At 39.6% G+C, this 21,708-nt stretch overlaps 1 protein-coding gene across 6 annotated transcripts in view; it reads left to right on the top strand.

Annotated features, from left to right (window-relative positions):
• SGCE (sarcoglycan epsilon) overlaps positions 1–21,708 on the top strand; it is a 63,516-nt gene that overhangs the window by 16,003 nt on the left and 25,805 nt on the right. For 5 of the 6 annotated variants that reach the window (XM_040964559.1, XM_040964556.1, XM_040964560.1 and 2 more), the window contains 4 exons: positions 9,033–9,155; positions 10,992–11,149; positions 15,653–15,725; positions 20,302–20,500. In XM_040964559.1, the coding sequence (XP_040820493.1) occupies positions 9,033–9,155; positions 10,992–11,149; positions 15,653–15,725; positions 20,302–20,500 (553 nt within the window). The remainder of the gene's footprint in view (positions 1–9,032; positions 9,156–10,991; positions 11,150–15,652; positions 15,726–20,301; positions 20,501–21,708) is intronic. The other variant, XM_040964561.1, reaches the window with a different exon arrangement.

The following is a 21,708-nucleotide window of genomic DNA, read 5'->3' as shown; positions in this document are numbered from 1 at the left end:
TTTTGCTGTTAAATAATTTCACGGCAGTTGTTTTGGCAGAAAGGTGGCTTGCCTCTTCAAGGACTGATCCTTTAGAATTCTTCCCTATCTCTAAGGGTGTTCATCAGAATTTTCCCTTGGTATTTCTTGTTTATTCAGCTTTTTGAGTCTTCTTTCTTTACCCACAAAGTATCTGGTCAGGAACTTTAACAGATCAGTGACCTGGTTTCCATAACCTTGGGGCAGCTGGAGTGTCTATAAAAAAAGGATTATTAAGATAGTCTTAAAAGGAGAGTAATTTTATGTGACAGAATGGCCTTCGTTGCCAGATACTTGATAGTAGGCAGAATTGCTGAATTATCTCATGTTCTTTATACAGTGGTAAAGTTAAAAATCCCTAACTTCTTTACAGATAACATCAAATAATTCAGTTTGAATTTTTTACTTCCTGAGCCATGTTGCAATGGGACGAAGCTTACCAGTATCTCTTCTCTACTGCCTTTGAAACAAACCCACAAGCATCTGCACATTTCTAAGGAATTATAATTGCTGATATGTAGAAGAAAGCAAAATTTTATAACAGTAACTTCCTTGAGAAAGTTCACAAAAATGTGTTCTAGAGAACATTCCAGGCAGTTACGCCAGGATCCAAGCCCACCGTTTTGTAATAGTTTTGGCCTAAAGATTCTTGAGGTATCTCCAGCAGATGCCTTATCCGCATTATCCTTATTTGGTGGCTTTCATCCACTGTTTATCTCACTTTAGTTTGACACAGGTGTGGCTCACCGTGCTGTGCTCATCTGTTTTTCTGCTCTGGCACATACACGGGACTGGGGGCCTCCCCAGGCTTCCACTCCCCCACAGGGGACCCCACGAACTCTCCCTCTGGACTTGATAGCATCTTTCATGCCATCACAATCGTAACATCTTTTCCTTCTTCAGTTTCTTCTCTTTGATTTTGGATCCTGTAATTCCTGTCTTCTCTTGGCATGTCCTTCCTCTTCCTGTTTGATTTGCCTAAAGAGTACTGTCTAACCAGGTGTGCAGTCCACCTGGGTCATTGCTTGTGAAGCTGTTCTCAGTGCAGTATGTTCTCAGAGCATCACAGGGACACCCAGGAGGTTCCAGAGTCCTCCTGTGCCAAGCTGGATGCTCCCTCTAGACCTCAAACTGATTTTTCTCCTGGGGACATGAAAGAGAACTGCCATAGAAATCTGGTTGGTCCATTTAGAACCTCCTGACACAATCAGGTCAGGTTATGATGTTCTCTTATTTCCTCACTTTCTTCCTTTGTAGTCACCTTGCTTTCTGGCCTCATCTTGTTTAAATCTCACCATCACAGTTCTATATTATGATCATGCCTTATACATGGCACAACTGGTTTCATCAAATGTGTGAGAGCAATCATTTTGCTACTTTTAAAATTAAAGTGACTAATAGTATTAGCTTTTTTACAAGGCCACTTTATACACTATCTCAAATATCAAATGTTCTTGAGGTATTCTTGGCCATGAAGCCTGGTCATTTTTTTTAACAATATTAAAAGAATATAACGAATTACAAGTTATTTACCAGTTGTATTTCCATGTAATTTTATTTTAAAATAATATTCCAGTTCTTGGATAAAGCAGTGAGGCCTCTGTGTGAGTGTAAGAAACTTCAGACCAACACATTTGACATTGTTCAGCCTTGACACATAGTGGGTGAATGCTAGAGTCAGAAAGAGGGCCATAAATATGGATTCTTTCCAGTTTTTCTTGGATTGGGGTTGAGGATTTAAGCATTTTAAGTTTACCTGTGGAATAATTTAAGTAAAGCTTCATGTTTCTGTCTTCTGTTTAGAGATATGTCTTCAAATTTACCTTGGTTGCTTAAGACAAGAGTGCTAAAATGAAATTTGGAATACCTTAAGTTCACTGGTAGCTTTCATAGTGTTCTTCCTAAGAAGCTAAGAGAATAGTTAAGACATATGTCCTGATTTCCTGGTTGTTTTCAAGCTAAACACAAAACTTTCACTTAATCCATATGACTGTGATTAATAAGCAGTCTGGATTTCTCGATAAAATTCTCTTCTGCCACCTTAAACGAGGCTCCTCCTTGGCCTACTGACAAGCTCAGGGTGGCCTGGCCTGGCTGAGTAGCTTGCCCTGTGGTTGGAGAGGAGCAGATGTCCCAAGGCTGAAAACCCTGCGAAGGGTGTCACCTCAGGGAGAGGGTCTCCAGGTCAAGAGATGCAAGGTGCTCTTTCTAAGCTCTGACTTACAAGGGCTGATCTTCAGATATATTTGGTTTCTTTGTTTCTTTAAACATAAGGTTATTAGAAATTGTGATTGTAACTTTTTCCAGTTGTGCAGTGTAATTAATAAGTCCTTAAGAAATAACAAAATGAATCTGGATTATCTGATCAAATTCAGGTCTCTGTTTATAAAAGGAGGAGACCACTTTAAAGAAAAGTAAGGGGTTATGCAGCGTAATAGTTACTCTAGTGGGAAGCAATGGTGCGGTGCAGTGTGCAACCATGAAATGTACTATGTTGTCACTTCAACAAAACATGTGAGTGTTCTAGTTCAAGTCTTGGCTCCTCTTCTTACTTGTCCTCTAGGCTTGACTAGTTATTTCATCCTGATGGATTCAATTTTGTCATTTATGCAGCAGAATGAAAATGTGAATCCTCCTGGAGAACGAATGTATGCCAGTTCTAACTGGTAGTAACTGGGTTGGGCAGGCACTTGGGGCCAGAGCCAGCTAGGATATACTGTTCTGATCTATCTGTTAATAGAGAAAGCTATTTGACAAGTCCAGACAGGATGACAGTTAAAGCCCTTTTCAACTGTTCAGTTCTGTGAGACTAGGCTTATTGATCACCAATTAACAGGCTTGCAACCTCTTTCCAATTGACATTTAAGGGGAAAAAATAAAAATGTATGTGATCATATAATGATCAAGACATTTAATTCTGGTTGGAAAAAACTAAAGTAAGTGGGTTTGGTTGGGGAAAAAAAGAATCTCAGGAAGAAACCCTTCTGATTTTTTTTTCTAAGAAAAAGATCCAAGTAGTGGTTTCCCTTCTATCTCAAAGAAATGTGGCCATATCTCTTAGAGAAATGAAGTTTTCAAAGGCTGTGTAATGTCGTCCTTGTGATGAATTCCACTGCCTAGACATGGGCTATCTGTAACTGAAACAAAAACAATAGCTGCCCACCACCAAATGAATGGCCTGCAGTACTTTGATGTTGAGTAAACCCAAAGGTGAAGGGCAGTCAGCTGAGAAAAGCTTTTGATTCAAAGCCAAGATTTATAAAGTTGGAGTGATAACGGCAACAAGGTAAATCTTGTGCAGAAAGAAAACACCTGCCTAAGATACGACAGCTCATAAGATGTTTTTCTGCAGCAATTAATTGATTTAATAGTTAAATTCCAATTTGACTACAATAATAACATGTTGGAAAATAAACTAAGTAGGAACCCATAAATATATTAGGCCCTTCGATGAGACCTCCTAATGCAGATAAAGCAAGACTCAGCCCTTGTAAATCTATTCCAGGGAATTGGGAGCTGCCCCTTGTGGTGCTGTGCATGGAGGGATGAGTCCACAATGGACTTTTTAGCTGTGAAAGCTATAAAACGGAAGGCAAGCAGGCTTATATAGTTTCCTCGTCAGTTCTAATATTTTTAATTATCAGAGATGATCAAACTGAATTGGTTTCAACAAAATTTTATTTTGTTTTAACCACATAGGTAGCTATTGATTACTATGCATCTAAAACACATTTCAAAGTCTTTTTCATCATTCCTATTCAAAATTTTTTCCCACTAATACTTAACTATGATGGTAATACTGTGGAACAGTGGATAAAGACATGATATCCCAGATCAGTAACTTGTACTCAGTTAAACACCCTTTGTAATGTTTCTTAATGCGCAGCTTAGATCTTAAAACTGAGCATGAGAGGCAAATTGGCAAAATTGAAAAGCTTTCAAAAATAGACTTTAATTCCTTATTAATAAGTTGCTTATGAATTACAGCGTGTGATAATATTTTTAGTCTGATTTAACTATTGCTAAGTGTTACATTTTCTACATGGATCTCTGTTTAAATTATGCAGTTTATTTTCCCACATACCAGATATGTAAGAAACTATTTTAAGCAGCACATTAGAACCATTTTGATTTGCCAGTTCATGTTTGTGTAATATATAGGTATAATTAAGACTTTCAATTGCACACTTATTTATTTCAGAATGTATTGCACACACAGAGTTGTGCTGCCTCACCAAGTAACTGCCTGGTCCCAATTAAGAAGTGTGCCGTGTCCATGAAGAAACAGGAAATCTGCCACAAAAGGGCTTTGGACAGCCAAAATAGACGCTGCCAACATAGGTTGCCTGCTTTTACGTGTAGCAGATCTTCCTGTGCACGGGAACAGCACGTATCTGTCTGACTTTGAGGTGCAATCCTGCCTCATTTGGTAGTCTGGTTTCTGCATCAGATTAATAACAGTAAATTGGAAGAGAAGGAGAAGCTGCTATAGGAAGCAACAGGAAATGACAGCTGACAGCCTGTCTACAGAGGAGAAAACAGAAAATCTATAAAACACACAGCCTTTAAAAGCATTAGCAGAGTGAGACCCACTGGGGTGATCAGTGAATGACAAGTCAAACAAACTGCCCATAAGGGCATCACTGTATAACAGAGCAGAGCGCAATAATTGATGTGGAAAATGATGATCTTATGCCATCACGAGGAAGGGCCAGCAGCAAGAAATCAGCTCCCTAAAATGAATCATTCGGGGGGGGGGGCGTTCTAGAAATCAGAAAGTTTACTGTAGCCTTGTAAGCCTAAAACAAAAATTAGAAAATGATAAGATTCATAATATTTAGGTGATTTTTTATTTACAGCCAAAAGGGAGATAGGCACGTAATTGGTATCTAGTGAAAGTCCCCTGGACATGCGTATTGACAATAATTTATTCTCAAATATTTCAAAGATAGTTGGCTTTAAGATTTGAATCGAGCAGCATCCTGCAGGATATCACATCTAGGGACTATTTTATCATGATAGCCACATCATTGTTCTTGGTGATGCAAAAAAAAAAAAAAAAAAAAGCAGGGGAGTCGGGAGGGGGTGGCACGACAAGTGTTCTGCAGATTGTTTTGTCGTGAAAGGACCCGGTGCACGTGCATCTGCCATTTAGAATAATCAGTGTGGCAACTGTGACATTCGATGCCACCAAGTCATTAGCAACAGACTGCCCTGATACTTTCAAAATTCTGTTTACTGAATATATCCAAACTTGCTTTTGTTTTTAGTTAATTGCTGGTAAGCACACATGCACACCCTTGTATCTTTCTCGCAAAGAGTAAATTTCCAGTGGACTCTTGGTAAGGGAAGACAGGACACTATGTAGCTGGCATGAGGTCCCACTTTATTGCTGTTGCTACTATCACAGGCTGTTATTTGATTCTTGGCTGTGTGCTGTCACATAATACACAGCGATCGAAATGGCCTGTAGTTTCCATATCCGATCGCTAAAACACCCAGAGAACCGTTTTATGGATAATATTTTGGAGGCAACGGTGATAAGAGACAGTGGAGCTCCATTTAGAAGGGTAACTAATGACCCAGCTACTTGCCGACATCCACGTGGATGCTTCTCCACTCAGGTACAGGTTTAGAATTTTTTACAAATCCTTGCATACTTAGCCATCCTTGCTGTTTTAAGATGGTATTTTTGATTCCCCATGGGCTGAACTTTTGGTTTAGTTGTTTTTTCCACTGATGGTGATGGATTAGCGTGGAGTTAGTCACACGCTGGTTTCCAGTTTCATTTGTATCCAGTGGCATGTGTTTGCAGAGGTAACGGATTTGCAGCCATAGAAGACTGCACAAACAGGGATACACAGAGAAGCCAGGCCCTGGGACCTCAGCTTGATCAGCATGGCGCTGTACACATGTATGTTTCAGAGATTATTAGATATTCCTGTTGTGAATTCTCAGAGTGTTTTAATTTCATTTTCAAGACTTTGCTCTTAAGCAAAGCAATATGTTCCCTGCTTATGGTTTGTTAGTACCAGCTAGGCATGTGTGAGTGCAACATGTGTTAGCTGTTAGTAGCAGCAGCTGTGGGTGCTGGTGCGGACCCTGTCAGCATCACTGATATAGTGTATGTTTAGAAAAAGAGCCTAGGGCTGCAAATTTTCCGTGTCATTTGCTGTTTTTTGAAAGGAAGTATAGGTGTAAATACTTCCCAGATAGCCCCTGTTGAAGAGCTGTTTGTTTTGCAAGTAACACATAGATAAGGGAATGGAGAGGGTACTTGTCTAAAATGGTGTGTGGGTGCCCATAATTTAAACTGATGGTACAGAAAGGAAGCATTATTTCCGCAAACAAAGCATAGTGGCTTAGTCATTTTCCATTTCTAGACGATGAATGTGTCATACATCTGTATCATGTTTTTCTCAAAGTGAGTGGCATACTATACTTAAAGTGAAGCAGGCTTTACTGTGGAGTTGCCAAGGTAACTGACCAGCAAGTCTGCGGTTCACCAGATTGCAGGAAGGCAATTGAGTCCACATGAATAAAGAAATGTGCGTATCATCTCAAAACCCGGGAGAGCCAGGGTGGATAGCGACTTTGCTCTGTAGATCGTGAAAGCAGAAGCTGCGATATTGTGTATGAGTCCTTGTCGTGAGGTGATACGGAGTGACAGGTGCCCTTTGGGGCTCTACTTCTGGCCTGGGGAGGACCATCTGTCTAGCAAATAGTTTCATTTCAACATTATTCCGTATGAGCAACTTTCTGGTTTGCTTTGTAAGTTACACTTCACCACCTCTGATCAACAAAAAGTAGGGGTGACTAAGGGCAGTTTACAATGTAAATGGAAGATGGTTATCTGTAAAGTGCTACGGTTTAAACATTAGTGTATTTCACAAACACGAGACCTGTGTACACTCCTACAGTGCTTTGTCAGCATGCACTCACCCACTATCTGTAGTTACCAACAGAATTCTTCACAGCTGTCAGGTATTCTTCCAGGTGCTGGAAAAGGAGCGAGGTAAACACATCTCTGTGTTTGTTAGACTTTGAGATGCTGTTAATCTCTAGGAAGAATAAATTAGGTAAGCCCCAGTGAGATTTATTCAGATAACTGAAGAGCCTTTTTGCCGTGGCTGTAAGGTTGTGCCTGTCATTTTAAACACCTTTGTGTACAGAGCGAAAGAGCATTTCAGCATGAGTCCAGAAGTCCATGATTTGACTCCTTCAGCATGCCCTAGGGTCTTCCATCACTGGTTTAATTCTCTTCCTTGCAAGGGCTTCACGGTCTCCTACTGTTGTGCTTAGTCAATTTCGAGTTCCAGAACCCGACTAGTACTGACGGAGCTGTATTGAACCCTACTTCTTCCATCACTTTTTCCTGATGCTGCCAGCCCCAGCTGCTCTCCTCATTCTTGCTTGTATTGATAGGGCAGAGAGCACTTTGGGAAAATACCAACCGAGTCAGGTGGATGCTGGTCTCCTGGACATGAGTGGGACACTCACCGGAAGCCGAGCCAGGGTTTCTCGCGTCTCTTGCTCCCTACAGGACCTGACATTCAGGGCTCATCGTGGTGTGGGTCTGGTTCCAAACAACTGAGGACTTAGAAAAATCTCACATTCTCATCCCCCATATTTCCCTGTGATTCTTTCTCTCTTGTCATTTGGAAAAGGACCATTCTCCCAGTGAGCCCATCTATCTTGGGTAGACGTTAGGTACTGGAAATACCTTAGAAAGACCAGTGAGGGAGAGCAGCTCAGAAAAAGCCAGAGCCAGAGTCTCCCTGTTTTAAACTTAGCTTGGGATTCCCTCCCCACTGTTACAGAGCCTTTGACGTGTTTTTAGTAGTGATGTTAAGGATATGTGGAGCTACAAGCCAAATATTTTAGTTCAGTTCCCTTTTTTTTTGGCAGCCATCCAGAGAACGACAGGGACACATTTTCACAGATAGAGAAACATTTTGTGGGAGTTTCTGTTTTTATGCTGCAAATGTGACTGTCAGGGATCTTGCTATGCATGGCTTTCAGTAAGTTGTGATTTTAATGTGAGCAGCCTTGGGGTTCCTGAGGTAATTACTACATTTGTAAATCCACCTGCCACTATAAAAAGCAGCTGGCCTGATGAGGTTTATCTGTATATGGAGTACGGCCGCCATCAATTGGGAAGGCAGTAACCCTAAAGAGATTGCAGAGGTGGCAAGGGTAACAGCGGTGATGTGTTGGTGGAGATGACGAGACCAGAGAAAAAACCGTCGGTGGAGACTAATCAATGCACTCTGACCATTTTAACATACTCACACCCTCTGTGTGTCTTACGTCAGGAAATCCGCTCCATCTACTGAAGAGATTATCTGCATTGAATTTTATTGCATAATTGTCATTACTTTCTTGGGATGTAGCATAATATAGATTGTATTGCTTGAATTATTAAATGTCAAGATCAGGGGAAATGGAATTAATATTTTCTAGGAGAGATGAGAGATGAATATTAAGAAAAAGTATCCAACTCACTTTATAGGTATGTATAAAAGAGACCTTATTATATATCATCGATGTTAAATATTAAGCCTGATCTCCTTAGTCTAGAAAACAGCAGTGCAGAATGGCTTATTACAGTTTAAAAATCACTCTATGTACTTTTCTTTTAAAAAGGAAAGAAAAAAAAATGTACCAATTATGTGTGTAGTTGGTCAATGATGCACATGCTTTATTTATGATAATTTCAAGTAAAAGTTAGCCAGATGCCTTTATTATTTGGCAGTAATTTAAAATATAAAATGTGCCCAATTTTGCTTATATTGTATTTGAAAAAGGCTGTAAACCCACATGGAAAGAGCTTTTCTGTGCTTAGTCCTGAACCCATTCCCCTAAAGTAGCCTGTTATGAATGGATATTGTGCCCGTTGCTGTGGTTTTCCCAGAGGTTCTCCCCGGGGAAGGCCTTCTCCACAGCACAAGGGGAGCTGCTGAGAGCCTCTCTCATTTGTCTTTCTGTTTCGTGTCTTCCCCCTTTGTTTCCAGTGTACACTATTTTCTCTAAGGTGCACTCGGATCGCAACGTGTACCCATCCGCAGGTGTCCTCTTTGTGCATGTCTTGGAAAGAGAGTATTTTAAGGGGGAATTTCCACCTTACCCAAAACCTGGTATGTTCTTTATAGGGGAAAATAGCGGTTAATTTACTGAAATTTTTTTTTGTTCTCTCTAGTATGCTTAATCAAGACAGTCTGTGATCAAATATTTCTAGTATGGTTTGAAATGGTTTGGATACATAATAGATTAATGTTGTGGGATATTTCTCATCTTAGGATTATAATTTTAATTATAGGAGGAAATAATTCACCTTTTGAAAGATGTGCTAGTTTATTTGGAAAACAGAATCATGAAGTGAGGGAGACATCTGTCTGCTGATTCTCGCCCCAAATGACTGCAATGGCCAGGGCTGACCCGAGCAGAAGCCAGGAGCTAGGCGCTTCATCCGGGTCACCTCCAGAGATGGCAGAGGCCTAGGCACTTGGACCATCTTCTGCTGCTTTCCAAGACACATGAGCAGGGAAGCTGCATCAGAATTAGAACAGCTGGTGCTTGAACTGGAACCTAAGATGCTGGCATCAGAGGTGCTGGCTTGCGTGCTATGCCACAAAGCCAGATCGGTCCACTTCTGAATTTTAAGGAAAGCGTATTTCTGAGTTCCAATACCTGAGTTTTATGTTTCTGATAAATGATCTACTTACATGCATATAGAAATTGTTACTATTTTGTAATTATGGTTTTCCATATTAAGACTTAGGTTTTAGAAAACTATGCATGTTGTAGAAGAGAATAAAATATGGCATTAGGAGTTCTTCAAAAGATTTTAGAATGTAGGATAATTTTGTATAACTTCCTAACAGTATAATGGGGATTAATTTTTCATTTAAAATATGACCAATTAAGAAGTCTTAGTGAATTCACTGTTGGTTTAAATGTGTTGTTTTGAATGATCAGAAATGTCTGCAAATTAATGAAGATGCAGAGAAATACAAGAGAAAACATATGAAGTTGTATGAAAAAGTCACAAAATGGATTTTCTGAAAATTGTTTTGTAAGAACACATTTTTAGCCTTAGAAAGAATGCCAGTATCTTCTCGTGGCCTCTGTTGAATTGCCACCTGAGCACATCCATGAGGCACTGAGCCGTGTTAGTGCTATGGAAGACACAAGGTGGTCTTTTAATTCATGTTTTCTCCATATTTGCAAAGTAGATGGCTAAGCCTTTAGATTCTCATTTCACCATTTAATATGAACATAGAAAAGTTGCTTAAGATGGAACTTTATATATCCTGTCAACAAAATTAGGTCTGAAACAAGGTCTGTTTTCATGAGGCCGTTTGGAGAGCAGGAGGAACAACGCTTGTGAGGCTCTTAGCACACGTGTGGGCAGGCCCGTGTTCACGAAGAGCGGTGCCATTGCAGGTTTCCAACAGCTGTGGTCCCTATCAGTTACTTCATTTGTTTGGGATGCGTAGCATCTTTTTCATCCTGTCTGCTGATGTTCTAAGTTGTATTTTGTTTTTGTGATACTTTTGTAATTTGGGGATATCCTTTAATGTTAGTTTAATATTGTCTACAATTTTGATGAAAGGGATGCTTCACAAAATAAAGAGCTCATCCCTGTGATTAATGGGAATTAAAAAAATTCTGCCTGAAAGATGGGTATCTTAGCAGTGGATCATTCTACTTTTACTTGAACAAACAAAAATTTCCAAGAAAAGTGTGTGAATCTACTTTGTTGCATCTGATTTCTAGACTAATGAAACAATCAACAGGTTTGATTCTCCTTGCGGGAGGCCCTAATCTAAATTCCAGATAGATTTGGATGTGTATTTAGTTTGCTACAGATATAAGGGGAAAAAAAGTCTTTGTGCAGAATGTTTTGATGGAGACTGCAAAACCTGCTTGTGTAAAAATAATTATGTGTTAATTCTGTATTTCTTATTTAGGCGAGATTAGTAATGATCCTATAACATTTAACACAAATTTAATGGGTTACCCGGACCGACCTGGATGGCTCCGCTATATCCAGAGGACACCCTATAGTGATGGAGTCCTGTACGGGTCTCCAACAGCTGAAAATGTGGGGAAGCCGACTATCATTGAGGTAATTTCCTTAATAAATTGCTTTTTTTTTTTTGCTTGGAATTTGAGTTTATAGTGTTGAAGTTCCATGACAGTGGCTTGTAGTGTTTTGTGCCTAGAAACACTCCAGTAAACATTTAGAAATATACCATGCTTTCCTCTCTGTCAAGTCTTTCTTTTCAGCTTTTATATTAAAAAGTGACCATTTAGGGCCTGGCACAGATAGCCTACCGTCAATGACTGCTAAGAATCTAACAGATAAGGTTAAGCTGTATGGACTGTGTAAAAATCGTGACTTTTCCACACCTGAATAGCAAGTATTGAGAAAAAAATGTGTTTTTAGTAAAGATATCGCTTTTATTTTATTTAAAAATATGTATTACTTTGAAAGATGGAGACAGCCTTTCTGTTTGCTGGTTTGCTCCCTTTAAAATGCCTACAGTAGTCAGGTAACCAGTGAGGCCAGGAGCCCCGACTCATCCCAGGTTTCACATACGGGTGGAAGGGATCCAACTACTGGCCACAACCTTAGAACTCTTAAATAAAACCTAATGTTGGGGCTGCTGTTATGGTGTCGCAGGTCAAGCTACCATCTGCAGCACCATGTCCCATGAAGGCAGCAGTTCGAGTCCCGGCTGCTCTGGTTTGATCTTGCTCTTTCTTTAGTGGCTTAGAAAAAGCAGTGACAGATGGTCTGAATGCGTAAGCTCCTGCACGCACGGGGGAGAACTGGCTTCAGCCCAGCCCAGCCCTGGCCTTGTGGCCATTTGGGGAGTGAACCAGCAAAGATCCTTTTTTTTCCTCCTTTTCTCCCTTTCTCTCTTTCACTCTTTCCCCTCTCATACCCTCCCTCTCCCTTTCTTTCTCTGTTATTCTGACGTGTAAATAAAATAAATAAATCTTTTTTGAAAGATAACTAAATATTATTCAGGAGGTAGATTGTTAGAGTTTGCTATGTTAAGCCTGTGGATTTATGTCCATAAAAAGAAACTATTGACCAAAAAAATATAATAAAATAAAAACCATTGGAAGAAGACATTTCTAGTGCATGTAGCTGATGTACAATGAGTTTCTAAACTCGCAAAAGTAGTCTTAAAATTAGGTAAGAAAAGGACATTTCACCAAAGAGGAGTCACGAAGGTGGATGAGTTTTTTCTTTTGCTAGCATTATGATACGGTGGGGTAGCCCACCACCCACAGTGCCAGCATCCTGTATTGGAGTGGAGGTTCAAGCTCTGGCTGCTCTGCCGCTAAGCCCCCTTCTAATGCTCGTGGGAAAGCAGCAGAGGATGAGCCCAGTCCTTTGATCCCTGCCACCCCTATGTGAGACCGTGAGACTGTAATGGAGTTCCTGGCTCCTGGCTCCCAGCCATTGCAGCCCAACTGGGAAGTGTCTGTCTCTTTCCCACATTTCCCACCCTGTTTCTGGCATTCTGTTTCTCCAATGAATAAAATAAGTATTTTTGGAAAAGAAGAAGGTTGCTCGTAGCGGTCATGAAGAATGATCAGATTTAAGACGGTGTTGATAATTTTACCATCAGAACAGTTCGCTGCAGTTGAATGTGGGAATTGACATAAACACTTGGGCAGCAGTACCGACCTCGGTTGAGTAGCACCGTACTGTGTATTCCAGTCCTACCTTGGGCATACTTCCCCTAATAGACCCTTGCAGACGGCCACCTGGAGCCAAGTACAGTCCTGCTCATTAAGCCATGTTTATATAGGAAAACATTGGAAACCTGCAAAACAGTGGACACCCCAAAAATCTGTCAGAAGGAAAATGCATTAATAAATCAGGGTATATTCATACAGTGAATATTAAAAACAGTCATGAACTTAAGCTTTACCAACAATGTAGAAGAATATTTAATACATACTTTTTGTTTTTAAAATAACAGAAGAGTATATAGTATCTCATTTTTATAGGACTCACAAATTAGCAAATTAAATGTGTTTTAAGTGTGCCTGCATCTGCAGCAAAACAATGTGTACAATGAAATAAATGCTAAAATCAGACTCAAAGAAACTGTCTCTGGTTGGGGAAAGGTGGGGCTAGGATAAGAGAAACGCAGGTATTGAGACAAATTGCAAAGTTAATTATATCCTTATACCTTACTCCTAACAGAGAGTGTTAACGATGTGAATCAAATCATATACTAAAAAGATAGTGATGAAAATGTAGTATGTATTTTATATAACTCAGTGATTTATCTGTAAATAATTCATTCATATCCATGCATAGTGATGAGTAAACATTATAAAATACTTTTATCAAAAGTTTACTGTCTTCAGCTTGCTTTTAATCATATAAATCGACTGATTAACAGATGTCTGACACCTTTTTCATGTTCTAAGCACCAAAATAGAACATGTGCTGTTTTAGAACTAGGGAGTCAAAATAAAGCACACCCACGCATCTCCCTTCTGCCTGGGAGGTCTTCACACCATAATAGTTCTGATTGGATCGAGGATGTTAGAGTATGTTAGTGTCACGTTAGAAGTTGTACAAGGATTATCTTCTGTTAGGGCTGTAAATTACACATATATTCAGGTAAGTAAGATTTTGTCTCCTGATGTAAAATATTCTTTAATCCCTACAGTAACCTGTAATTTTAAAAAAGAAACCTATTAGAATTTATAAAATTTATTGTAATGAAATTTTCTTTTATAAATATGAGAAGTTTAACTGTAAAACTATTACTGTAAACTTTAAAATATTGAACTTTTTTTCTGGCTGACTCTTCAACATATTCTAATAATAGAGCATTGATATTTTATTATTGATTATATATTTTGCAGCATGAACTTTTTCAGTCATGAAAATGTGCAAGTAAAACCCGTTTTATATTTTTCATTTGGTTTATTTGAACAATAGCTGCTAGTGTTTCTTAAGAGCTAGTTTAATTTTAGCATGCAATGTGAGCATAACTGATTATGTGTCTCAAGGTATGGTACCAAGGAAAAATCCAGCCAGAAATTTGGACTTTGTGTAATAATAAAACCATTCAAAATATGTGTGCCTATGGAGGAGGTCTTTAAAAAGCTCACAGGAAATGTATGTTATGGAATTAGGCATGGCTTTCAAAATATTTTTGTACCAACTTAAACTTACTTTCTAATTCTATTTTCCACAAACTAAAAAAAAAAAATGCTTTTTGCTTGGTTATTTGAGAGCAGAGAGAGCAAAAAGGAACTCCCGTTTGCTGGTTCTCTCTCCAAATGTCTGTAATAACCAAGAGTGGGCCAGATAGAAGCCAGGGGCCCAAATTCAGCCTGGGTCTCCCATGGGTGGCAATGAGCCAGGTACTTGAGCCATCAGCTGCTATCCCCCAGGGTGCGCATTAACAAAAGAGCTGTAGCCTAAACCCGTGGACTCCATAGTGAACGTGGTTGTCCACAAAGTAACAGCCCAAACGCTGTGATGAGCGTGTACCCCTGCACGAAGCTTGTAGAGTACTATGGACATCATCCACATCTCGTTCTAAGTTTGTCATGATTTATTCCAAAGGTCGTATTCTAACTCTTACGTGTTTCCAAAGATCATATATTTTGAAATTCATTCATTATGAATAAAAATCTCTGACACTTATTTTTTTAAAAAGCTAAATCACAAGACTCTAATTTGAGCAGGTTTCCCCCGACTCTTTGGTGTGTGTCTCAGCGTCTACTGTGGCCACGACCCTGGCCATGATCGCTCCCAGGAGGCCAGCGCTGTGAGTCTGAGACTTTGACACAGCCAAGTGTGCTGTGGAGGTACTACAGATGTGTCTGCGTGATTTAATACCTGTTATGAACTTAATCGTTCCTTGATTTTTGAAAGCTTTAATCTGCTCTGGTGTTTGCTGTGTTTGCTGTTTGCAGTGGTTATTTCTGAATTGCTCATGATAGAAGTTCATTGACTCTGTGAACATTTACTAATATCTGACTCCGGGAGGGATGGACTTGTGTTTTTTGAGCATGCGTGGTTAGCTGTAGAGACTATGGTCTTTACTGCTTTACTGTGCTCATGAGTGAGGGATGATTTGCCAAAGGGTCATTTGTGATGGTTTTGGCTCATTGGTGTGGAGTTTAGTAGTAAGTGTAAGCAGCACAAGGTTGGGCTTGTTTTAAAGTGTACTTGCTATTACAATCCTTAAACTCCATTGAAAAGTGAAAAACTATATTGTTTAGGGTGTTTTTTTTTTCGTGAAATCTTAGAATGTCACTGGTAAGTAGTTCATAATGGTTAATCCATTTACTAATGATGCCTCTGCCTTGGTACCAGCATTTAGTGGACTTGCGTGAAAGAGTCTTTCTGCATTCAACTTTTAGTTTTAATACATAAATAGAACTGCCTAATTATTTATTTTTCTATAATATGGCTAAAAGCACTGAGTTCTTATTGCCCACAGAAGAAACATTTTGTGAATATACCACTAAATATGAAAAAGGATAGAACAGTAATTTGTTTTCATTTTTACCCTTAATGAATTTGGCCTTACAAATAATGCTTCCATTCTTTAATATGGTTTTCTTTTTCTAATAGATAACTGCTTACAATAGGCGCACCTTTGAGACTGCAAGGCATAATTTGATAATTAATATAATGTCAGCAGAAGGTAAGTATGAAAAAAACCATGGCTTTCTTATTTACAAGAAGTATTCCATTGTGTTTTCTGATTAAAATATAGTTACAAGTCACAACATAGCACATATCTAATGTAAGCTATGAAATAGTAAAATACAGAAATTAATGTGGAGCAATATTGATTTTGTTGTGAAATATTGTATGGTGTATTTTGTTGATGAGACACTCAAGAGTCAAGAGCCAAACAGAGTGCCCATTCATTTCTATGAACTTTGGTTTCCTCATCTGTAAAATTGAACTAAGAATAATGTTTATTTCCGAAGTCTGGGGAGAGGATTCCAAGAGTGAAGGCTTGAAATAGGCGTAACACAGAGTGACTACAATGTACATGAATAGTGATTTCGGACAGTTTTATTACTTTACCTTAAAATTCACCATGACTGGTGCTCGGGTTATGTGTTAAGACATGGTGAGTTACAGGTAAAAATAAACCGCAGTTTGAGACACAGTTTCCTTCCCAAATAGCTAATCATTCATCAGTAGCTACTAGAGTCCATCAGATTTTAGAGTTGCATATGCTCTAACTCTTGTTAATTTCTTAAGGCATTCCAAGGCTAAGGACAAAAGAAATATTCTAAGAATTACTCTTACAAAAATTTGGACCCTACTTTGACAGTTGACTGGGAAAAATAAGCATCACTTAAAACTTGTAATTAAAATTTGCAAGTCATAGAATAATGCTGTCTATGTTAGATACTGCTTTTGCAGGGGACAGGAGAGGAGTGATATAGAACATTCCTCCGTGTGAATACAGTGAAACAGTTGTCCAGTCTGATGGGAAAACTCTTGCTGCTATTTTCTGATATACTTAGAAGCAAACAAACCAAATACTCTATCAGAATCTACTAATTTTGAATTCATGATAATTCAGTTAAGGCTGAGTTAAAAATTGCCTTTATGCTATATGAATTAAGGCATTTCCTGTGAAGTTAAATATATATATATATATATATGTGTGTGTGTGTGTGTATAAGATTAGTGAAAAATCAAACCCCACCTAACTGAATGTTTTTTCACAGATGTTTTAGCAGTATCAATTACAGGTCACAAATAATGTAAGTGTACAATGCTAAAAGACCTTCCTATATGAAAAGCACGTCTGGTAGATGCCTGTTTTCTGGGCCTAGACAGAAGACTGACCACTCTCCTCCAGGAAAGAATAATCCATATTTGCATCAGAGATGCTTTTGTTTTGTTTTAGGCAACTGTTTTGATTGAATGGATGCATCCTAAAGTTCTCTGTACTCTGAATGAGTAGGGTGCTTTTTCCTTCTTCCATAAGAACTTGTGATAGTCATGTTACGGTGAGTTGGGACCATGTGCCCCCCCATTGTACTCTCCTGAGCCTGACACTCAGGGTCAGATGCTGGAGTCCCTGCCGACTAAAAGAAAGGCCGACTTTGCTCCTCCTCAAGTCTAGTCTCAGTGCTGTAGACAGAACACACACAAAGCATCTCAGTGGGCCTTGCTCCTGGGGACCAGTGCTCTGCTAGACACTGATGAAGGACTGCTGGATGCTATTGATAGGAGGAAGACTGGTCCAAGGGCTGTTTATCCAGTGCAGGCGTTATGAAGGTGTGCTGCGGAGGGATCAGGAGTGGCTGAGTTGGGGAGCCTGCACTTTGACTCTTGCCTTTTATGTAGGGATTAGTGGGTCCAAGTAATTTGAAAATCCCAGAACTAAAGATCATGCATTTGTCCTTGCCGGCCCAGACAAAATGAATGTGCACACTAGGGTGTACATTGTTGAGCGAGGCCTGCAGTCACACTGTTTGTCCCAGATCAGATTGAGGAAAACAGATAATCAAAGTTGTATACCAGGGTAATCATGCTCCCTGCCCAGCTGTCTCTGGTTTGGAGAGACCTACTGGGAAATTAGTCATGTGGTCTCACACTGACAGGGAGCTCTAGGAGAGTACATAAAGTGATTCTCTAAATTGGATTTAGCGCCTGCGAGGCCTGCCACCAATCTGTTGGCCTACTGTTCTCTTGGCCTCTGTGACTTCCAAATATAGCCAACGTGGGATTTCCCCAGAGTTAGAAAGCCGCTGTGAGTCATCTCTGGGATGCCTGGCAGCAGCTCTTGGCGGGGTAGACAGCAGGCAGCTGCATAGGCCAGTGCCGCCAAGGGGCGTGGTGGCAGCAACAGGCTTCGCAGCAGGTCTCGGAGAGGGAGCCAAGAAGCCGAGTCACGTGGATTCAGAAAGGCCAAATAACAGAGCTCCAGAAAAGTAGCACTCGCTGTCGGAACAAAGTTTTACAGACTTCATAATAGTGAACAAGATGAATAGGTTATAGATTTCCAGCACATTGAAAAACTGTTTGGCACTACTTATAAATGAGATGTTATTTATTGCCAAGAAGCCCTTCTTCACCACACAATTCTACATGATTATTTCCAGGAATGGAGAATAATGTAGCATGATTAAACTACCTTTTTTTTTTTTTCCTGTATAAGGCAGGAACTGTGTTTTAACAGGACATTTATCTGTATAAAAGAATATCAACATTTGAAGATGGCAGATGATATATCCATTAACCCGGTCTAGAAACATGATAAGGCCAAGGTTTGACCATGTAGGAGATAAGAAAAGGGGTTTCTGTGGTTAGGGTCTCCATGAAACACATCTTTTGGAAGAACTGGCCGTGCTCCTATTCACAATCTCAAAGCCAGAATTTCTCTCCCACCTCCATCTCTGGCATCCTATGTCTTTTTATTATAAAAATGGCTTCAAAAGAATTGAGGTCACTAGATTCTCAGGTATTCATTCTGCAATTTTGTTATTTTGATTTGTATTTTTTTCAATTTATCTATTTATATTGAACAATGAGATTTTATAAAAAGAAGGAGAAACAGAGAAAGATCTTCTGACCACTGGTTCATTCCCTAAGTGACCACGATGGCTGGAGCTGAGCCGATCCAACTCCAGGAGCCAGGAGTTTCTTCCGGGTCTCCCACATGGGTACAGGGTCCCATGGCTTTAGGCCATCCTCTGCTGTTTTCCCAGACCTCAAGCAAGGAGCTAGAGGGAAAGTGGAATAGCTGGGACACAAACTGGCACCCATATGGTATCCTGGTGTATGCAAAGTGAGGATTTAGCCACTGAGCCATCACTCTGGGCCCTGTTTTTATTTATTGAATAGAAATAGAAGGCATTACAGAGACAAGATTTTTGTTTTTTGTTTTTTTTTTTTAAATCAGAAGATATACAAAAGGGTCAGGTTGAACGCTTTACATCTGTAGAGAGTAGGAATATTTTCTCATCTTTTTAAAGTAAGATTTAAGAGCATCAGCCTTTTCTCCTTTAAGAGCTAAAGTTTCATATTTTCCAATCTTATCATGTGTTGGAACTCTGCAGAATGTTTTTATACATGATGTCTTCTTGCATAGATAAAAGTCAATGAAGGAAGTTCAAATTACACCATGTTCCTGGCCCCTCCACAGATAAAGCCCCTCCGTTTGAAGAGATGGGGAAAGACAAGAGCATCCTTTTCTCTATTAAATGTTGCTATTCACCTAACTCCTTAACTTTGCTTGTCTCCCAGTCAACAGTTTTAAAGCAAATTAACCCTTATTACAGCAGCACTATTAAATAGAATCTATTCTTAATCTAGGTAGAACAATTAGAGGATAGGAAATAATGGTTAATAGTTCAAGAACCGCACTCGTGAAGTTGAAATTATTTATTTAGATTTTCTAATACTGAGGATCTGAATTTAACAAAGCATTGGTTCACAACATTTTGAAGTATTTAAAAGAAAATTTTGGAGAGACATTTGGAGGGAAACAGCTAAATAATCTCTTACCAGTGTGAGATATAGAGTTGTATGAAATCCCCTTGTCATTTTCCTGAAATATTCTATTATACAGCGATCAGAATAGAATTGTTCTTTTTTTAAAAATTTTATTGAACATATAATCAACACTTTTGTGAGAATATTTATATTATAAATTGAAAATTTAGGTTAAATTTTTCTTCCAGTTTTGGCCAAATCTCAGAATTACCCTGGATTTTGTTATGTTGTGGATAAAGCTCTGTGCACACTCTGCTTTATTTTTAGATATACTCCTTGGTATATAGAAAGCCTATGACATCATCCAGTAATTTCTCGGTGCCAGTAAGGGGTAGGCTCCAGGACCCTACCTCAGATACTAAATTCTGCAGATGCTAAATCGTCATAGAAAAGTATAATGTGTACATGTGAGTCTTACACATCTTTCCACATATTTAAAATCATTTCTAGATTAGTTGTGGTACATAATACAGTGTAAATCAGTGTTGTGTTGTTTAGTGGGTAATGACAAGAAAAAAATCTGCACATGCTCAGGACAAATGATTTTTTTGGGCTCCCCCCCCCCAATATTGTTGATCTCCAATTGGGTTAGTCCAGAGAGGCAGAAGGCACAAATCTCAACAGCTACCTGTGTCACACTCTCTCTGCTACCAGGATCATGAGTAGATTGGACAAAACTCAAATTGTTCTTTTGTTTCTCTTGTAAAAGACTACTTCATTAAATATATACATCCCTTTTCCACCAAAATTAGACTTCCCGTTGCCATATCAGGCAGAATTCTTCATAAAAAATATGAACGTGGAAGAGATGCTGGCCAGTGAGGTTCTTGGAGACTTTCTGGGGGCAGTGAAAAATGTGTGGCAGCCAGAGCGACTGAATGCCATCAACATCACGTCGGCTCTAGACAGGGGTGGCCGTGTGCCACTTCCCATCAACAACATGAAGGAGGGGTAAGCAGACCTTCATCTGATGCCTTAACTCTCGATTCTTTACTGTGGTGATTTTATCACACTTGGAGATGGAAAATGGCCTATTGCATTTTATTTTTTAATAAAAAAATAGATTTTATGAAGATATGCACATCCTGACAACTTTCTGAGTGGACAAAGTGTGAATGTTAGTCGTTCTTCACATCTCAGGTTCCAGAACCAATGAACCTGAGTGTAGATCAGCATCACATCCTGAATTACAGCACTAGGTCTAGACAAAGCTGATCATTTATGCCCAAGGCTTTCAAAGGAAATTGATGCCCCAGTTATCAGCTGTGGAAGGATGCACCAACGGCTGTAAATTTATTCTAGGAAACTGTGTCTTCGCCTTGAACATTCTTTCCACCATGTGTTGGTGACGGATGCCTAGAGTGGATTTGAAAACCGTTCCTGTGGCATGAGAGCCCAAAGCCTGACTTATCACTCACAGTGCAGGTGACATTGGGCAAATGCTAAGCTCCTCTCATGCCTCAACCTGCTCCGCTGTCCCAGTGGGCACCCTACTCTCTCAGCACTGTAACAGTAAGGATGACAGCATGTTTGGAAGAGGTTTGACAATTCTCATGCAATACGAATACCAAACTAGGACAGGTATCCCTACAGAGATCAAGAAGGCCAGCCTGGGCCCATTGAAAGTATCAATGTCAGCATCTCAAGGCGGATTTGCTTCTCCCACCCTCATGCCCAGCCCCATAAAGGTGCAAGATGTGTTGCATAATATATCCCAACGTTCCAACTACTTCTTCATCCATAACCCCAATAGCACTTGTATACAGTTGATATCTGGAAGTCACTAGGATTCCTGGATTAAAAAAAATTAAATGTAAGGGCCGCATGGCAGAGAAACTGACTAGAATTAAGAGTAAGGGGTCCCAAGCACAGAAGTCTGAGAGTAGGCAGGAGCAGTGCAGGGGGCAAAGCAACGAGCTATTTTTAATGTTAAGTCCAACTTTATATTCTAGACTTAAATTTTCTCTTCTGTGTTACAGCAATGGATTTTTGACATCAGCCACATAGAAGTGCTTTGCAGAACGCAGTTGCTTTATTTTTTCTTGTCTAGGTATGAATGCATTGTTCCAGTGGTGACATTTTCACTTCCAAGATGCAGGGTGGTCCTGTTCCCCACTGAGTTGTGAAGACAGGACTGTACAAGGGGTAGCTCTCATGAA

This window comes from Ochotona curzoniae, unplaced genomic scaffold (assembly GCF_017591425.1).
Source record: "Ochotona curzoniae isolate NIBS_2020 unplaced genomic scaffold, NIBS_Ocur_1.0 scaffold_3835, whole genome shotgun sequence".
Classification (NCBI taxonomy): Eukaryota; Metazoa; Chordata; class Mammalia; order Lagomorpha; family Ochotonidae; genus Ochotona; species Ochotona curzoniae.
The sequence above is the reverse complement of the archived record's forward strand: the minus strand, read 5'-3'. Positions and strand labels throughout refer to the sequence as shown.